The sequence below is a fragment of the Ochotona curzoniae genome, unplaced genomic scaffold (genome assembly GCF_017591425.1).
Source record: "Ochotona curzoniae isolate NIBS_2020 unplaced genomic scaffold, NIBS_Ocur_1.0 contig_2927, whole genome shotgun sequence".
Lineage (NCBI taxonomy): Eukaryota > Metazoa > Chordata > Mammalia > Lagomorpha > Ochotonidae > Ochotona > Ochotona curzoniae.
Window position 1 is genome coordinate 2561784 of NW_024465654.1, and position 14673 is coordinate 2576456.

Below are 14673 nucleotides of genomic sequence, written 5' to 3' on the forward strand. Positions count from 1 at the left end.
GACCTGAACCAGCACCCAAATGCGATGCTAGCCCAGCAGGTGGCAGCTTAATTCATGATCTCATAGCGTCAGCCCCTATATTCTGTCCAAAAATCAAAACAGCCACTCACCCCTGCCCTGCAGGGTGTGTGCCCCCACTACGTTCCCTTTCTGCCCAGGATCACAGGCAAAAACACCTCTTCTGGAGAGCGCTCCTTGATCGATCCTGCCCTGAATGCGGTCATCCTTTGGCTCAACGTGATGGGCATCTTGTAAGAAGGCAGTGCCTATGTGGGATCTACATTGGCCCTGAGGGCACTCAGAAAATGTCCCCAAAGAAACAACAGCAGCAACAAACAAATGAGGCCCATCATTTGGCTCAAAGGAGCAGAGCGTGGCAGCAGCCGACGCCAGCTCCAATGCAGAGTGTGAATTAAAGGTGGCTGAGAACAGGGCTACGTAATTATAAGTAACTTTTCGCGGTGCCAAGACTCTATGTCTGCATTTCACGGCCTTCATCAGATCCACAAAGGACGCGGGGACACAGCTGTGGCACCATCTGACAGTGCCCCATATCAAACACTAGGTGAGGGCAGCTGCAGGATGGCTCCCCGTGCAGACTCCAACCTGGCCTTCGGAACACCGTCCTACCTGCGGGGAGAGCTGGACCCCACCGCCGTGGCCTGCCGGCAATTGCACGGGAACAGGGGCATGCAAAGGAACTGTGCTTGCCCCCCCCCCATGCTAGTCCAGGGGCCTACGTCTCAGGGAAAGGAGCCAAGAGAGAGCGCTTTGCAGAAGCCAAAGGCAGAGGCCAGTGGAGAGTGGGGCACCCACCGCAGAAGCTGGGCTCACGCCACGCCACTTGCACGCCTCTCCGAGCGCAGGCAGCAGCGTAGCTGGCCAGGGCGCCGCACAGACACTCCTTGCCATCGGGGCAGGCACACACGTCGTAGCGGCAGTTGCGCAGGTAGGGCAGCGGACTGACGGCCGGGTGGCAGGCCTCAAACTTGGAGGACGTCAGGAGCGTGCATGCCTCCTCCGCGAACCTGGCTGCGGAGGCGATAAAAAAGAGAGAGCCCGGGATGGAGCAGGTGGCCTGTGCCAGGGCGGTGGCTTGAGTCCACTGCTGCCCTCTCTATCTGGGCTTGGTTCCCAAAGGATGGCTGAAATGCAGCAGCGGGCAGCCTGGATGGGGTCCCAGGAGCTGCCCTTGTCTTTCTCCACGTCCCTCAAAGACCCTTAGGGGACAAGGACATGATCAAGAGGCAGATGGTTACATGCCGATGGCTCAAGCCAAGAACTCTCCAGGCCCTCCCAGGGGCACGCCCTGGCAGGGTGCAGCACCACACCCGGTCACCCCCACTGCCACCCCCACCACTGCCCACGGAAGGTTCTGCCCCTTTCCAACCCACTCCTACGGGCGCGCTCACCCTGGCGCGGGTTGCGGCTGCAGGGGTCCGCGTGCTGCTTCCTCAGGTCCGGGCAGTCGGGGTGCAGCTTCCAAGCGTTGCCAAAGTCTTCCACCAAGGACTCCACCAGGCCCGCGGGGGACAGGAAGTCGTCGCCCCTGTCACCGTTGAAGTTCCCGCACAAGCCACACGTCCTTCCGGCGTAAACTGGAGACAGCTGCGGGCAGAGGCCAAGGCAGCCAGCCCTTCCATTTGCTTGCTTTTAACCACACCAGGTCTCCTGAGTGCCTAGCAGCAGGCACAGAGCAGCCCTCTACCCTCCACCCAACCTCACCCGGGCCGAGAAGGGACCAGGTTGCAGCCGGGCCAGCCCTGCCATTCCATCCTTGCTCCAATGTTCCACCTGTGCTCCACAGTCTCGTGGTGGTACAGCCAGTTACACCAGCAGCACTGCCATGGCTTGCCCCCTCCCTCCCAAGTCCTGCTCCAGCTCCCTGCTAAGGTACCTAGGAAGGCAGCAGGAGATGGCCCAAGGATGTGGCTCCCTGCCACCCACGTGGGAAACCGCACAGAGTTCCAGGCTCCTGGGTTCAGCTGGGGTCAGCCCTGGCCATTGCAGACCACCTGCAGAACCAGCAGGTGGAAGATATCTGTGTGTGTGCATCTGTGTGTGTGTGTATCTGCCTCAAATAAGTGTAAAACATAAATAAATAAAAGGTGGAAAGCCTGAAGGCCAGGTGGACTTGTGACCTGCCCAAGCTCCCAAGGCATGAGTCAGGAGCTTGCCCTCCACCCCACCCCAGGGCCTGCTGAAACAACCGTGCCTTTCCAAGCAGAACAGCTAAGCCCTTGCCCCTGACCCCCGTGAGATTCAAGGTCAGAGGGGTCACACACAAGTTGGCAGGTAGCTAAAGATGCGGCACTGCCCTCCTGAGCTGCACTCCACACAGCCACGGGCCTCCTGACCAGGCCAGAGGAGACTCCAGGGGTCACAGGGAGAAGGAGGGGGCTCAGGGGCTCAGCAAGGCTCTCACTCCGGCAGGCCCTGACCCAGGAAATGCCCTCAAGACACCCAAGGGGCACATTCAGGGACAGCTGAGCAGGTGCACCTGCCCTTTGCCTGGGACTGCTGCGGGTACACCTGTTGGCCTCTGCTAAGAGGACTCTCACTGGGAGACGGGGCAGGGGCTGAGACCCAAGAGTCTGTCACTAGCGAGGCTGGTGACTGCCCTGCTGGTGACCGTCCCAGATGCTCCACTTCTCTTCCAGCTCCCTGCTTGTGACATGAGAAAGCACTAGAGGACAGCCAAAGACCTTGGGACCCCACACCTGGGTAGAGTACCTGGAAGAAACTCTTGGCTCTTAGCTTCGGATGGGCTCAGCTCCGGCCATTGTGGCCATTTGGGAAGTGAACCAGCAGACAGAAGACTGTCTCTCTCTGTCTCTCCTTCTCTCTGTAAATCTGCATATATATACATACAAGAGTTGGTTCAGCAGGTGCTTGACTGAGTGGTTAAGACCCTCCTATCCCCATTGGAGTAGCTGGGATCCCTGTGAGTTCCCTAGTCAGCTCCAGCTTGCTAACACGGACTCTGGGAGGCAGCAGTGAAGTCATTCAGGTGGCTGCAGCTCAACCCCAGGGACCTGGGCTGAGTTCCTGGGCCCCGGGGACTCACTGTCTCTCCTTTCAAATAAATGTTAAAGGTCAGGTGTGCCCAGGGATGTGGGGCTGTGGCTGCAACATCATGCAAAGCCCGAGTTCAGGGCACTTGCAGAAAACCCTTGCTGCTCGCAGGAAAAGGCAGGAACCAAGGGAGAGCCTGGCAGAGGCGGGAGCACCCACAGGGAGAGCCTGGCAGAGGCGGCGGGAGCACCCACACTGAGACGCCCGCTTCAGCCAGGGGCTGCCGAGCAAGGACATCAGGTGAGGTAGAGACCAGGAAAGAACCAAGCCGCAGCCATGGCCCTAGAGCCCAAGCTTCCCCACCTGCACCTCCAGAGTCCTCACGGCCGGGCAGAAAGGACAGAAAGGAATTCTGCCCCTCGCACAGGGCCAAGCATTGGCTGTCCAGGGGTCCTACCTTCAGCAGCAACCTCCCTCGGCCATCCCAGTCCATCTGCAGGTCCTCGCCGTAGCTGAGGCGCACAGAGCCCGTCACCGTGTGCTCAATGCGAAGGTCACCTGTAACCAGCCGAACATGGTGCAGGCTGAGCGGGGAGGGCTCCGGCAGGCATGCCGGAAGGGTCAAGAGGCAGCCGTGAAAGCTATGTTTAGGGGGAATATAGGGTGTCCCTGTGGCTGGACAGGGATCCCTGGAGGAAAGGCGACCAGGTGAGCTGAGAAGGCATTGGTAAGCCTGAGCTGGCTGTCATTCCCCCTGTCTGCCACCAGAGGGAGACAAAGGCACATGCCCCGAGCCACAAAAACCTAGACCGCCCAGGTCAAGGTGGTGGGAACGAAGCCCCCCAGCTCTTAGTCAGACTTTACGCCCCTTCTCGGGGCCTGGAGCAGCCTCCTCCTCCAGGAAACCTTCCTCTCCCTCAGGGATGCGTGCCATGGATGCCCACTTTCCATCCGAGCTACATTTAGCATCCGCACATGCGAGAAGGGAGGGGCACCGCGGGGCCCACCTTGTAAGAAGGGGACCTGAATGTCCCGGCCGTCCATGGCGACGCCACCTCCGTGCTTCAGCTTCACCAGGCCACCGTGAAGCGGGGCATCCAGCCGGGCGGCGACAGAGCGGGTGCACACGGCATCGGGGTCATCAGCGCACTGCCCGGATTGGGGGGGTGGGGCGAGAGGCAGGTGAGCAGGGCACTCCCACACAGTACCTGCTGTCCCTGGAGCTATGCTGCCAGGGAGGAGTCCCTAAGCCTGGCCCTGGCCCTCCCTGTCTCCCGCCTTGCCCTAGACCGGAGCCCAAGGCCTCTGCCTGCTTTGCTTGTTACAAAGCATACCCCAGCTCCACCTGCCTCGACCCGGGGCATCCCCAGCATCATACAACAGACAGTCAGCCCAGAGAACAGCATTCTGCACCTGCTCCTGAGCATGAACTTGAGGCCTGGCAGACAGCCCCAGCGCCTTGGCCCTTCATCTAGCAAAGGGAGGGGGGGCTGGGAGTCTGCAGAAATGAGGGGCTGACTGTCGGGAAGCACCTGCTCCTGCCCCCTCCCAACGCCCCCCTCACCTGCACCGTCTCTATGATGACGGAGAAGGAGTGGTCCCAGCAGTCCCGGGCCAGCAGGTACTGGCAGATGCCGCTGAAGGTAAAATACCTGTTGTCGAAGCTCTTGAAGTGGGACTGGCCAGTGACCAGACATTCCCCTGGAGGGACACAGAGGATGGGGTCACGAACAGTGAGAGGCGTCCCCCGAGAACACGGAAGGGTCCCCTTCCCCGAAAAAACCAACAAGTCCTCTCCCAAGTTTGAAAATCAGCCGATTCCAAGTCCGTTGCAGGGATGTCAGAGCTGGACCACCTGGTTCGACACCTGTCTTCACAGATGATGCTATGAAAACTGCCGAGGCCATAGCCAGGCCGGGAGTCATGCACGGGACTTTGAACAGGCAATGTGTGCAGTCAATAGAATAGGGTTAGGACTGAACAGAGGACACAACGTAGGGCAGAGACTGCAACACAATTTTTACTCCACAAATATTCCAGGGTGGCATGGGCAATGATCGAATCACTTTGCAGCCTGGTTCGCTTAGCTCTTGGACTAGGCCATGATCCATATGTGAAACACTCCAGAAGTGTCCATTAAAACACTCACTTCAAGCCTCAAGGGTACCCCACTCTGCCTGCTTCCTCTTCATTTTCCAAGTGATTGACATCCTGTTTGTTTGGCTGGTCACGACTCTACAAGTTTTAAGACTCAGCAGCCTTAATCCTCTAAGCAAGTGGGTGATATGAGAGGACCTCAGCCCAGGTGCTCACCTCTCTCTCTCTCTCTCTCTCTCTCTCTCTCTCTTTCTCATTGCAGGCTCTCCCTCTCCTCTGAGCAGAGCTGGAATCTGGGCAGCCCTGTGGTTAGATATCTGATTTCCACCTGTGCCAAGGACCACAGGAAGGAATAGGCATGTGTGACAGGTCCCCTACCTGGGCATTCTTCATTGCTGCAGATCCACTGGCTGTTGCGGCAGATGCTGCAGGGGGGGAAAGCCACAGGTCACTGGAGTTCTGCAACCTGAAGGGACACAGGCAGATTCCAGGCCCCCACTACTACACTGGATACCCCAGTCCCTGCCCCTGCCCCAAGCAACAGATCTGAGAGCTGAGGCCGAGTGCTCTCTAGGAGGGTGAGATTGCACAGGACAGGGTTTGGACCGCAAAGGAACTTTGGAGATATTGCCAAGGAGGTGAACTCCTATAGAGAAAAAAGAAAAAGCTAATCCAGGAACTACCGTTCTAGAAAATCTGTTCAGATATAACCAGGAAGTAAAATACCCACCGCCACTCAGAGCTGGCGGGAGGAGCAAGGGAGAGCCTCTGAGCTCACCAGGCAGCCCCAGCACACGCCTGAAGGCTCTACGAGGGCCTGACTGCCACGCAGAGGCGAGGGAGCTGGAATGGGAGTCCCCAGTCATTCCCCCCACCCGACCCCCGGTGTGCAGGAGACAGGCAGAGCACATCCGGAGCTGCTAGCAGAGCCAGGAACCCAAACAATGCCTGGGTGTTGTCTGTCCCTGCCAACAAGGGAGGGAAAGACCTTCATGGACACAGCTTATGTTAGAGTCTCCCTTCGGTGGGAGAACAGCCCTTGTGTATTTATCTTCTTTTTCTTTTAATTTGAAAGGCAGAGAGACAATAGACAATGATGGAAAGAGATCTCCCATCCACTGGGAGTTCACTGCCCCAAATGCCCACACCAGCCAGGACTGAGCCAGACCAAAGCCAGGAGCTCAGTCTCTTGAGTGGAGATGGTTGGCAAAGCGGTGCTTGCTTTTTCCTCAGGAAACAATTCCAGAAGTTGAGACAGAGGAGTGGTGAGTAAGGTAGCAGGGGCTAATTAGACAATGCAGCCAGCCCTGAGAGTGCCCAGTCTACATTCCAACCTGAACTTGCAAGGGGAAAGGGGCCCAGGTTTTCCTGGACACAGGTCTTTCCTGGTTCACCCCACCATTTCTTCTTCTGGACAAAGGGCTTCCTGAGTGTGAAATGGGTAAAAATTCTTTCCCAGGTTTTGTTACCCAGTGTTGTCAGCTTGAGTTAAAGGATTCTCCCAGGGTGCTTTGTGTATGGGGAAGGCTGGGACCACCTGTAAAGCTATCTGGTAGAAACAAGACTCTGCAGCATAAAATAGTAAGATGCTGTCACAGTCACTCCTTTCTTACATTCCTTTGTCTCCTTGGGCCCCCTGTCACATTCATAGGCTAACATCTCTCTTCCTACCTGACAAATATGGTTTCCCACATGGATAGCCAAGACCCAAGCACTCGGGACACCCACTGCTGCCTCCCAGGGTGCACTGAGGCAGGAAATGGAATGAGGAAGCCCAAACAGTAACTTCCCTGCTGTACCTAAGGGTCATTCATTCCAGCATGGACCGGAAGGACAGCAGAGGTATGGCTGACAGGTACAAGTGCGTCCATCCCTGCCAGCTATGTCTGTACCCATGCTCCCGGCTCCAATCCCTCCCGGTGGCATCTCTCAGCCCAGGACCAGCCCCTGCTCCACTTGCTGCTTTCCCTGACAGCAGCCTTTCCAGGGCCCGCTGGGCAGCCCCAATTACCAGGTGTTGCAGTCGCGAGTGAGGGAGGCCCCGGGAGGATACCGTTTCCCAGAATGCACACAGGGACACTCGGCACGCTCCACACAGCGTTCTCCATCGAGGACCTGTCCCTCTGCATTCAAAGATAAAAAGACAGATTTCAGCATTATCACCATCATAACCCATCTCACAATTGCAGAACCCACCATGGACCAGAGTGAGCTTAGGGCTTCCTCCAGGAGCCCCCAGGAACTTAGGGTTGACATGGATCTTGAACACACGTGCAATGTTGGGCAGATTGGCGAGTGTGGGAAATTATGGCCCATCTCCCAGTAGAGTCTAGAGTTTTGTTCCAAGTCTTCCAGTAGGAGGAGCCAGAAGTCAAATCGCAGGACTATCATTACACAGCATTCTCCATCAAAGTTCACATCTCTGAGAAAGACTTCTAAGGGCGAGCCCTTCTCAGCCAAAGTCCCATGGGCAATACAAGGATTTTATAAGATCTTTGTCCCAGACCAGTCCCCCAACACCTACCTGAGAACTCAAAGCAAGAGCCCAGAAGGGACCTGGAGCTCCCCCAACTGCCCCTGTTGGGGGCCCAGTTCCCCAACACTCAAGTGTCTTAGTGACTACAGTCCAACAGGAAAACATAAATTCAGACTTATCCTGATCACCCCCTATAGAGGCTTTAAAAAAAAAAAACACTAAATAAAAAGGCCTCTGATTTCAGCCAACACAAGCACCCTTCATTTTGCTCCCCTAAGCCAAGGGCGCTGGCAAGGTCTGGGCTTGAATGAATAGAATGAGAAGTTTATTACCGGGGCAGCTGCAGCCGTCCACGCACCGCTCCGGACACACTTCCCGGATGTGTAGGCTCTGGCAGGTTCTGGTGCAAGGCGACACACACTCCTTGTACTCCATGCCAGCAGGGCAAACTGGGCCTGGAAATGAGCATCAGAGACGTCTCCCAGGGCAGGGCCCCACTGTACAGCATCACATGAGCCCTGCCAGGGAGCCCTAACCTCCCCTGGCCCTGTCCTCCAGGTTCCCAGGGGCCATCACATCAGCACTCTCCCTTCCCAAATGGCCTTGGCTAAGACTCAAGCTGGGCAAGGGGTGCCACCAGCACCTGCTCACCATGAGCATCTCAGCAATATTCTGCTCTTTTCAACTAAAGCCCCTTCAGCCCCTTCAGAAGGGCACCTGGAAATATTGAAGTGAGATTAAAAATGCATTTCTATGGATGCCAAAAACAAAAACAAACTTCTGATATCCATGCATGAAAAGGATCTTCAAAAACATCTGTGCAGGGCCAACACTCTGCTACAATTAGCTAAGCCTCTGCCCATGGTGCTGGCAACCCACATGGGCACTTGTTCATGTCCCAGCTGCTCCACTTCTGACCCAGCTCGCTGCTTACAGCCTGGGAAAGCAGTTAAGAACACCTCGAACCCTCGGGCTTCTGCACCCATGTGGGAATCCCTGAAGAAACTTCTGGCTCCTGGTTTTGAATGAGCCCAGGTTCAGCCATTGCTGCTATTTGGGGAACCAGCAAATTGATGCTCTCTCTTTTTCTCTCCCTCCTTCCCTCTGTAACTTTGCCTTTGAAATAAAAACAAACTTTTTAAAAAGCTTGTGGAAAAATGTATGTTAGAGAAAACTGATGCACCGAGTTTAAAACCTTTTGCAGCAAAAAGAAAATCAACTTGGAATTCCATTTTTGCACAACCCTTAGATTTCCACTTGGATTACCTGTAGACCTTATCATCTCTGGATCTCTCTGGGTCTCCATCACTAGATCCGGCTCGTCATGGCCAAGGCCAGCCTCTCATCCAGCCACTGCCTGAGAACCCACCGCAAGACCCAGCAAGTGCCTCCCCCACCTCACCTTCCAGGAGCCCAAGGAGCAGCTCCTGCACCTGACAGAGCAGATGCCAGGTTGCACCCTCACTCTCCATCAGCCCCCAACACAGTAGAGACCATGCCCTCGCTGACAAGCTGTTGGCCACACAGTGAGACACATGCAAATATTTGGCCAGCTTTGCTGTCATCAACAGGTGGCATTATCCGTGCGATCGCCACGGCCCGGTCGCCCATCCACAGAGCTTTTGATCTGTATGTGGCCTTTGGGAGACAACAGGCTCCCCAAGGTAACCAAAGGGGCCCCTAGTTCCTCAAGGTCATTGAGGGCTGGTGACAACAGCTGAGGACCCGATGAGAGCAGAAGTTGAGGAAGGAGTGACAGGCACCATGCCTGCAGGAAGGAGCCCCGTTTAATGTGGAGAAAGGCCTGCCAGCAGTTCAAGCATCACCATGCAGTGCGTTTGGCTAAGTCCCCACTGGGGATTGCACCTGCTGGGAGTTCAGTCAGCAGCGGAGAATATCCAGGGAGTTCCCGGGATAAATTTCCCGAGAGGTCATGGGACATGGAGGCGAAGGCAAGGTGGGGTTTGAGGACAGAGGCAGGAATGGGACCCCTAGCCCTGGGAACTCCCCCCTGGAGGGCAGCATCTATAGAACCAGGTGGCAGAAGGAGGGAGCAGTGGGGGAAGCTGTGGCAGAGCCCGGGGCGGCCCCAGCAGAGGCAGCAGACTTACGGCACGTGCTTTGGTGGGGCCATCCATGCAGCAGCATGCCCTCCTGGGCACAGGTGCGGGCATACTCCAAGAGGACAGGGCACGAGCAGGCCGGCCCCTGGGTGCAGGTGCATGCCATCGTCTCACACAGGGCCACAAAAGGCTGGGGATCCACCAGAGGGTGGCAGCGGGCAAAGGCCGAGGTGCTCTTCAGTAGCTGGCATTGATCCCACAAGGCCTGCGAGGAGAGAGACACACAGCATGGCACTGGCTGAGGGTGGCACTGCAGAGATGTAGGCCTGATGGCAAAACCAAGGATGATGCCCCAGGATCCAGGCAGTGCCAGGCACCGAGGGGGTGCCTAGCAAGGAGCATCCAGCCAGCCTGTGTTCATTATGACCTTCTTCATTATAAATGAAGGGGTGAGGATGGGTGGCACCATGGCAGGTAGATTAAGCCTCTGCCTACAGTACTGAAAGTCTATAGGGCAGCAAGTTTGAGTCCTGGCTGCTCGAGTCTCCCACTTGCTAAAAGCCTCAGGAAAGCAGCAGAGGCTGGCCCAAGTGCTTGGACCCCTGCACCCATGTAGAAGTCCTGAGGAAAGCTTTAGGCTTCTAGCTTCAGACCGGCCCAGTTCTGGCCATCACAGTCATTTGGGGAATGAGCCAGTGGATATGAAATCTCTCTCTCCTTCTCTCTCTCTCTCCTCTTCTTTCTCTATAACTCTGCATTTCAAACAAAAATAAATAAATCATTCCTAAAAAAAAAAAAAAAATAGAAGGGTGAAGCATAAGGGAAATAATAAGGAGGGGCTCCCTGGGCCTCACCCCTGGAGGCCTGAAGTCAGCAGCAGGGGGAGGTTGGGGTTTGGGGTTTTGTCTTCCCGAAGGTCCCCCAGGTGCCAGTTGCGGCCAATCAGGCTGAGCTCCCAGCAGCAGCAACACACCAGGATCCACAGAAGTCCCAGACGCAAAGCAAGGGCTGTTTTGGAGCCGTGTTCCTTTGTGGACACCCTGAACTTAATAACACAGGGCAAGGTTGGAATGCCCTTGGACGAACTTTGCAAATTTCCTCAATCTAAACATGCCAGTGTGTTTTGCTTATAAACATCGCTGCCTTCTCAGCTTTGACAATGTCAAAAGCTATTTTTTTTTTTTTACAGTTCAACTTCTCCGAAGCTGAAGCGTGTCTTAAGGCGGATATCATACTCTTTGCCTGTATTTATTTATTTATTTTATTTGAAAGGCAGAACGACACAGACAGAGAGTTTCCATTCATCTGACTCATTCAAATGCCTGCCGTGGCCAGAGCTGGGAATTCAATCTGGATCTGCCACACGGGGAGTGGCGAGCTGAGCACCTGAGCCACCAGCTGCTGCCGGCCAAGTGCACATTCACAGTTAGCAGGAGCTAGCAGCGGGGCTGAGACTCAAACCCAGGTCTCAGGCATCCCAAGGGGTGTCTCAGCTGCCGTCCCATCAGCATGTCACTGCCAGCCCTTTCTTTCTTAACGATGCACAGAACAAAAGCATGTCTTAGAGCCAAGAATGTCCTAGAGTTTACGATATAGGATTATCCACGATGCACTTATAACTCACTGGGTGGGACATAAAGATTAGTTACTCCTCACTAGGGTTTTGAAGATTCCTCTGCACGCCCCTCCTAAAACTGCTCACCTAAACTGTCGACATATGTCTTGTTAGAGTTATAGAGTTAGACTACCTGAAAAACAGCCAGGTTCTGCAAAATCGTGCTTCAACGCTATGAACTGCTAAATACTAAAATTAAAATAGACATGAGACAGCTGAATAGTAATCTATAGCCATTTTAAGGTGTATAGAACCCAATTGTATATAAACTAATATTTGTAATGTCAATGTAGAAGTCATAGGATGTGGTTCAGAACTTGCACTCTTTTTTTCTCTCTCTCTCTTTTAACTGGTTACACAATACCACGTCAACTAATTCCATTATGTTATAAATTGTTACTGATGTAATGTTGGGGTTTTTAATTGATTGGGATGATACTCTGTCGGCTCCACCTTCAGATCAGAGATGGTCTCCCCAAGAAACTGCTGAACTTATCTGGACAATAAGATGCTGGACTCTATGCTTTGTAGATGCTTGCTCCAGCCATTATATTATCTGGGAAGTAAACCATGGAATGAAGATCTTCCTCTCTGTGTCTTTCCTTTCTGTAAATCTGCCTTTCTGATAAAAAATACACAAATCATAAAAAAAAGCAAAAAACAAAACAAAACAAAAAAAACGTAAATTCATTAGAAAAGCAGACAGAGCTCGTCCATCTTCTGGCTCATTCCCCAAATGTCTCTCCCAGCCAGGGTTGGGACAGGTCAAAACCAGGATCCAGGAGCTCCAGTGGAATCTCCCCGACAGGTGGCAGGAACCAAAGGACTTGAGGCATCCGCTGCAGCCTCTCCAAGGCGCACATTAGCAGGAAGTTGGAGCGGAAGCAGAGATGCAAAGACTCGAGCCAGGCCCGCCGATAGGAGAGGCAGGTGCCCCAAGTGGAGCAAACACCCCTTCACTCCTACTGGAGGCCAGCAGTTAGCAAAAGGACTCAGAGCTTTTACAAGGGAAAGGAAAAAGTCACAATCGTTTCTAAATGGAAGGACTGCATCGAAAGGGTGAACTGGAGCAGTCCCTGTTGCTAGAGGCAGTGAAACAGGAAGGGAATGACCGGTTCTGCAGGGCAAGGAGGGGGCGGGGGGGGGGGAGTGTTTTTCATTGTTTGCTGCAACATGGGAGTGGATTTCTGCAGAAACAGCCCTTCCCTTCTTACGACAATGACAATTCTTGTGGCCTCCGTCACACATCACACGTCACACAAACTGAAACCTGGCTGTCCTCCCACCTGCTCCTCCCATCTTTCTCTGAGCAGCCCTGCCTTGACCTCAAGCCTGCCAGCACTGCCCCATCTGAGAGCTAGTCAGAAATCCAGCAGTGTGCCCAGCCCCCACAGCCACTGCTGCCCTCCCACAGCGGCACAGCTAGCCCAGCTAGCCCTCGGTGCCACCCCTAACCTCCCTATTTTCCACGGGCAGCACTGCCAGGCCAAGCCAGCTTCACAGAACAGAGATAAGTCTAAGAGAGAGCATCAAGGCTCTACACTCATGTTGGACACATGCACTAAGCACCCGCCAGCATTGTGGCCTGGGGCAGGGAGTGCAAATCTGACTGGGTCCCACTCCAGCTTAAAGGGCAAGGTTCTAGCCCATCAGGAAGGCAGCAAGGCAGGGACCTGACCCAGCCCACACCTGTCGTGTTTCCTCCCTCCCGACTCTGTAGTGTGCCCGTTGCTGGTGACACCCTCAACATTTCATCTGTTGCACAAGGAATACACTAGGGAACAAGCGAACTTGGGCCCAAGGAGATGTCCCTCTCGCTACCCCTCTACCTTCTGTATCCACCTGCCTCTGGCCCTAGTCCCGCCACCTATTGCAGAAAGGCCTTCCTAACCAACTCCCCTTCTTTTCCCTACACTGTTGGGATGAGAAACTCTCTGGGTACCTGTGATGAAGGACAGAAATGCTCCAGCCTACGCTGTCTTCTCCATTCCCCTGCAAGAGTCAGGAGCTGCATTGGATCAAGCCAAGTGGTCCTGAAAGTCATCTGCCCAGTGAAGCATCAGGATGCACCGGTCACAGTGTGGGCAGGGTTTGTCTCTAGCAAACCTCAGCTGGGAGCCTTGGTTCCCCCATGTCACAGGTGTGGTACCTTTAAGAGGGGTAGTGCTTTCCTTGATTGACTGAATTCTCTCTCCCTGAGCTGCAAAACCGGTTGTTGAAAACAAGCCTTTTCTTCTTAGGTCCTCCCCCTCCTCCTCTTCTTCTTTTTCCTCAGTCTCCCTAAGACAGCTGCTGTGATGCAGACAGGGTCCTGTTAAATTTGCCAGCAATGAGAACAGGAGCCAATCAACTCAACCTCCTCACTTTAGACATTGCCTAGGACCTGGCGTTCTACAACAGCCACACGGAATGGACAAGACAGTACCTTTCTCTCATTCACCCCAAGTCTTTCAAGCATGTTGAGTAAGCAGGTCTGGGTCCCCTCTGCCAAGCTGTGCAGGGTTTAGGAAGGTCTTGACTGCTCTCAATTTATGTGGGGGCTGCTAAGGTCATGATTATCAGCGGGCAGTGTGGCAGACCAGCAGGAGAAAAGCTAGACACCTGGCCAGTCCTCTCAGGGTGCTCACTGCCCATCCAGTCACGTGACACTACTGCTGACAGAAGCCCCTCCCCCAGCATCTCAACCCACCTCCCTCCCTGCCTCCCCACCCTGCTCAGTAGTGGACAAACCCCTCCCCCCGTCCTAGGCCACCTCAATAAAGCTGTCCCTGCCACCATCTCATCCACCAGACCACAGACTGGCTCTTCATGGACCTAGAACACCCACTGAGACCCCAGAGGAAGGTCAAATTCAACCCTGCTCCTTCGGGAAACAGAGACACAGAGTCAGAGACAGAGTAAGAAATTCACTGAATTAGCAGCTTTCACAGAGTGGAACAGAAAGGCAGGCATTTGCCCCCATGGTTAAGACGGGAGAGCTGCATCCCAAACCAGAATTCCTGTATCCCAGCTTTGCTCCAATTCCAGCTTCCTGCTAGTGTGTGTCCCGGCAGGCAGCAGGCGATGCCCTCAGTCACAAGGTTCCTACACTCTACATAAGAGACCAGATGCAGCACCAGCTCCTGGCTTCAGGCATCTGAGGAGCAAACACACACTGTCTCTCCTCTCTTTCTCTACACCTTTTAAACAGATAAAACTCCAAAGAAGACACTACATCTATCACAATGTGGCTCAAGGATTTCCCAGGGACTCCCAGGCCCTTACAGAAGTCTAGAAGGTCAAAACTGTCCTCGTAGCATTCTTTAAAGAAAAAATAAATTTCACTTGAAAGAGGTATAGAGAGGGAGAGACAGAGACAAAGATCTTCCATTTGCTTGATCACTGCTCCAAACAGCCAGAGTTGGGTG

General features: G+C 54.3%; 1 protein-coding gene across 2 annotated transcripts in view; it reads right to left on the reverse strand.

Annotated features, from left to right (window-relative positions):
• Positions 1-14673, reverse strand: part of VWF (von Willebrand factor) — a 93653-nt gene that overhangs the window by 57958 nt on the left and 21022 nt on the right. For both annotated transcript variants that reach the window (XM_040979009.1, XM_040979010.1), the window contains 9 exons: positions 9700-9916; positions 7921-8043; positions 7124-7235; positions 5491-5537; positions 4580-4716; positions 4023-4164; positions 3473-3573; positions 1413-1608; positions 817-1032 (listed from right to left, as the gene is read on the reverse strand). In XM_040979009.1, the coding sequence (XP_040834943.1) occupies positions 817-1032; positions 1413-1608; positions 3473-3573; positions 4023-4164; positions 4580-4716; positions 5491-5537; positions 7124-7235; positions 7921-8043; positions 9700-9916 (1291 nt within the window). The remainder of the gene's footprint in view (positions 1-816; positions 1033-1412; positions 1609-3472; positions 3574-4022; positions 4165-4579; positions 4717-5490; positions 5538-7123; positions 7236-7920; positions 8044-9699; positions 9917-14673) is intronic.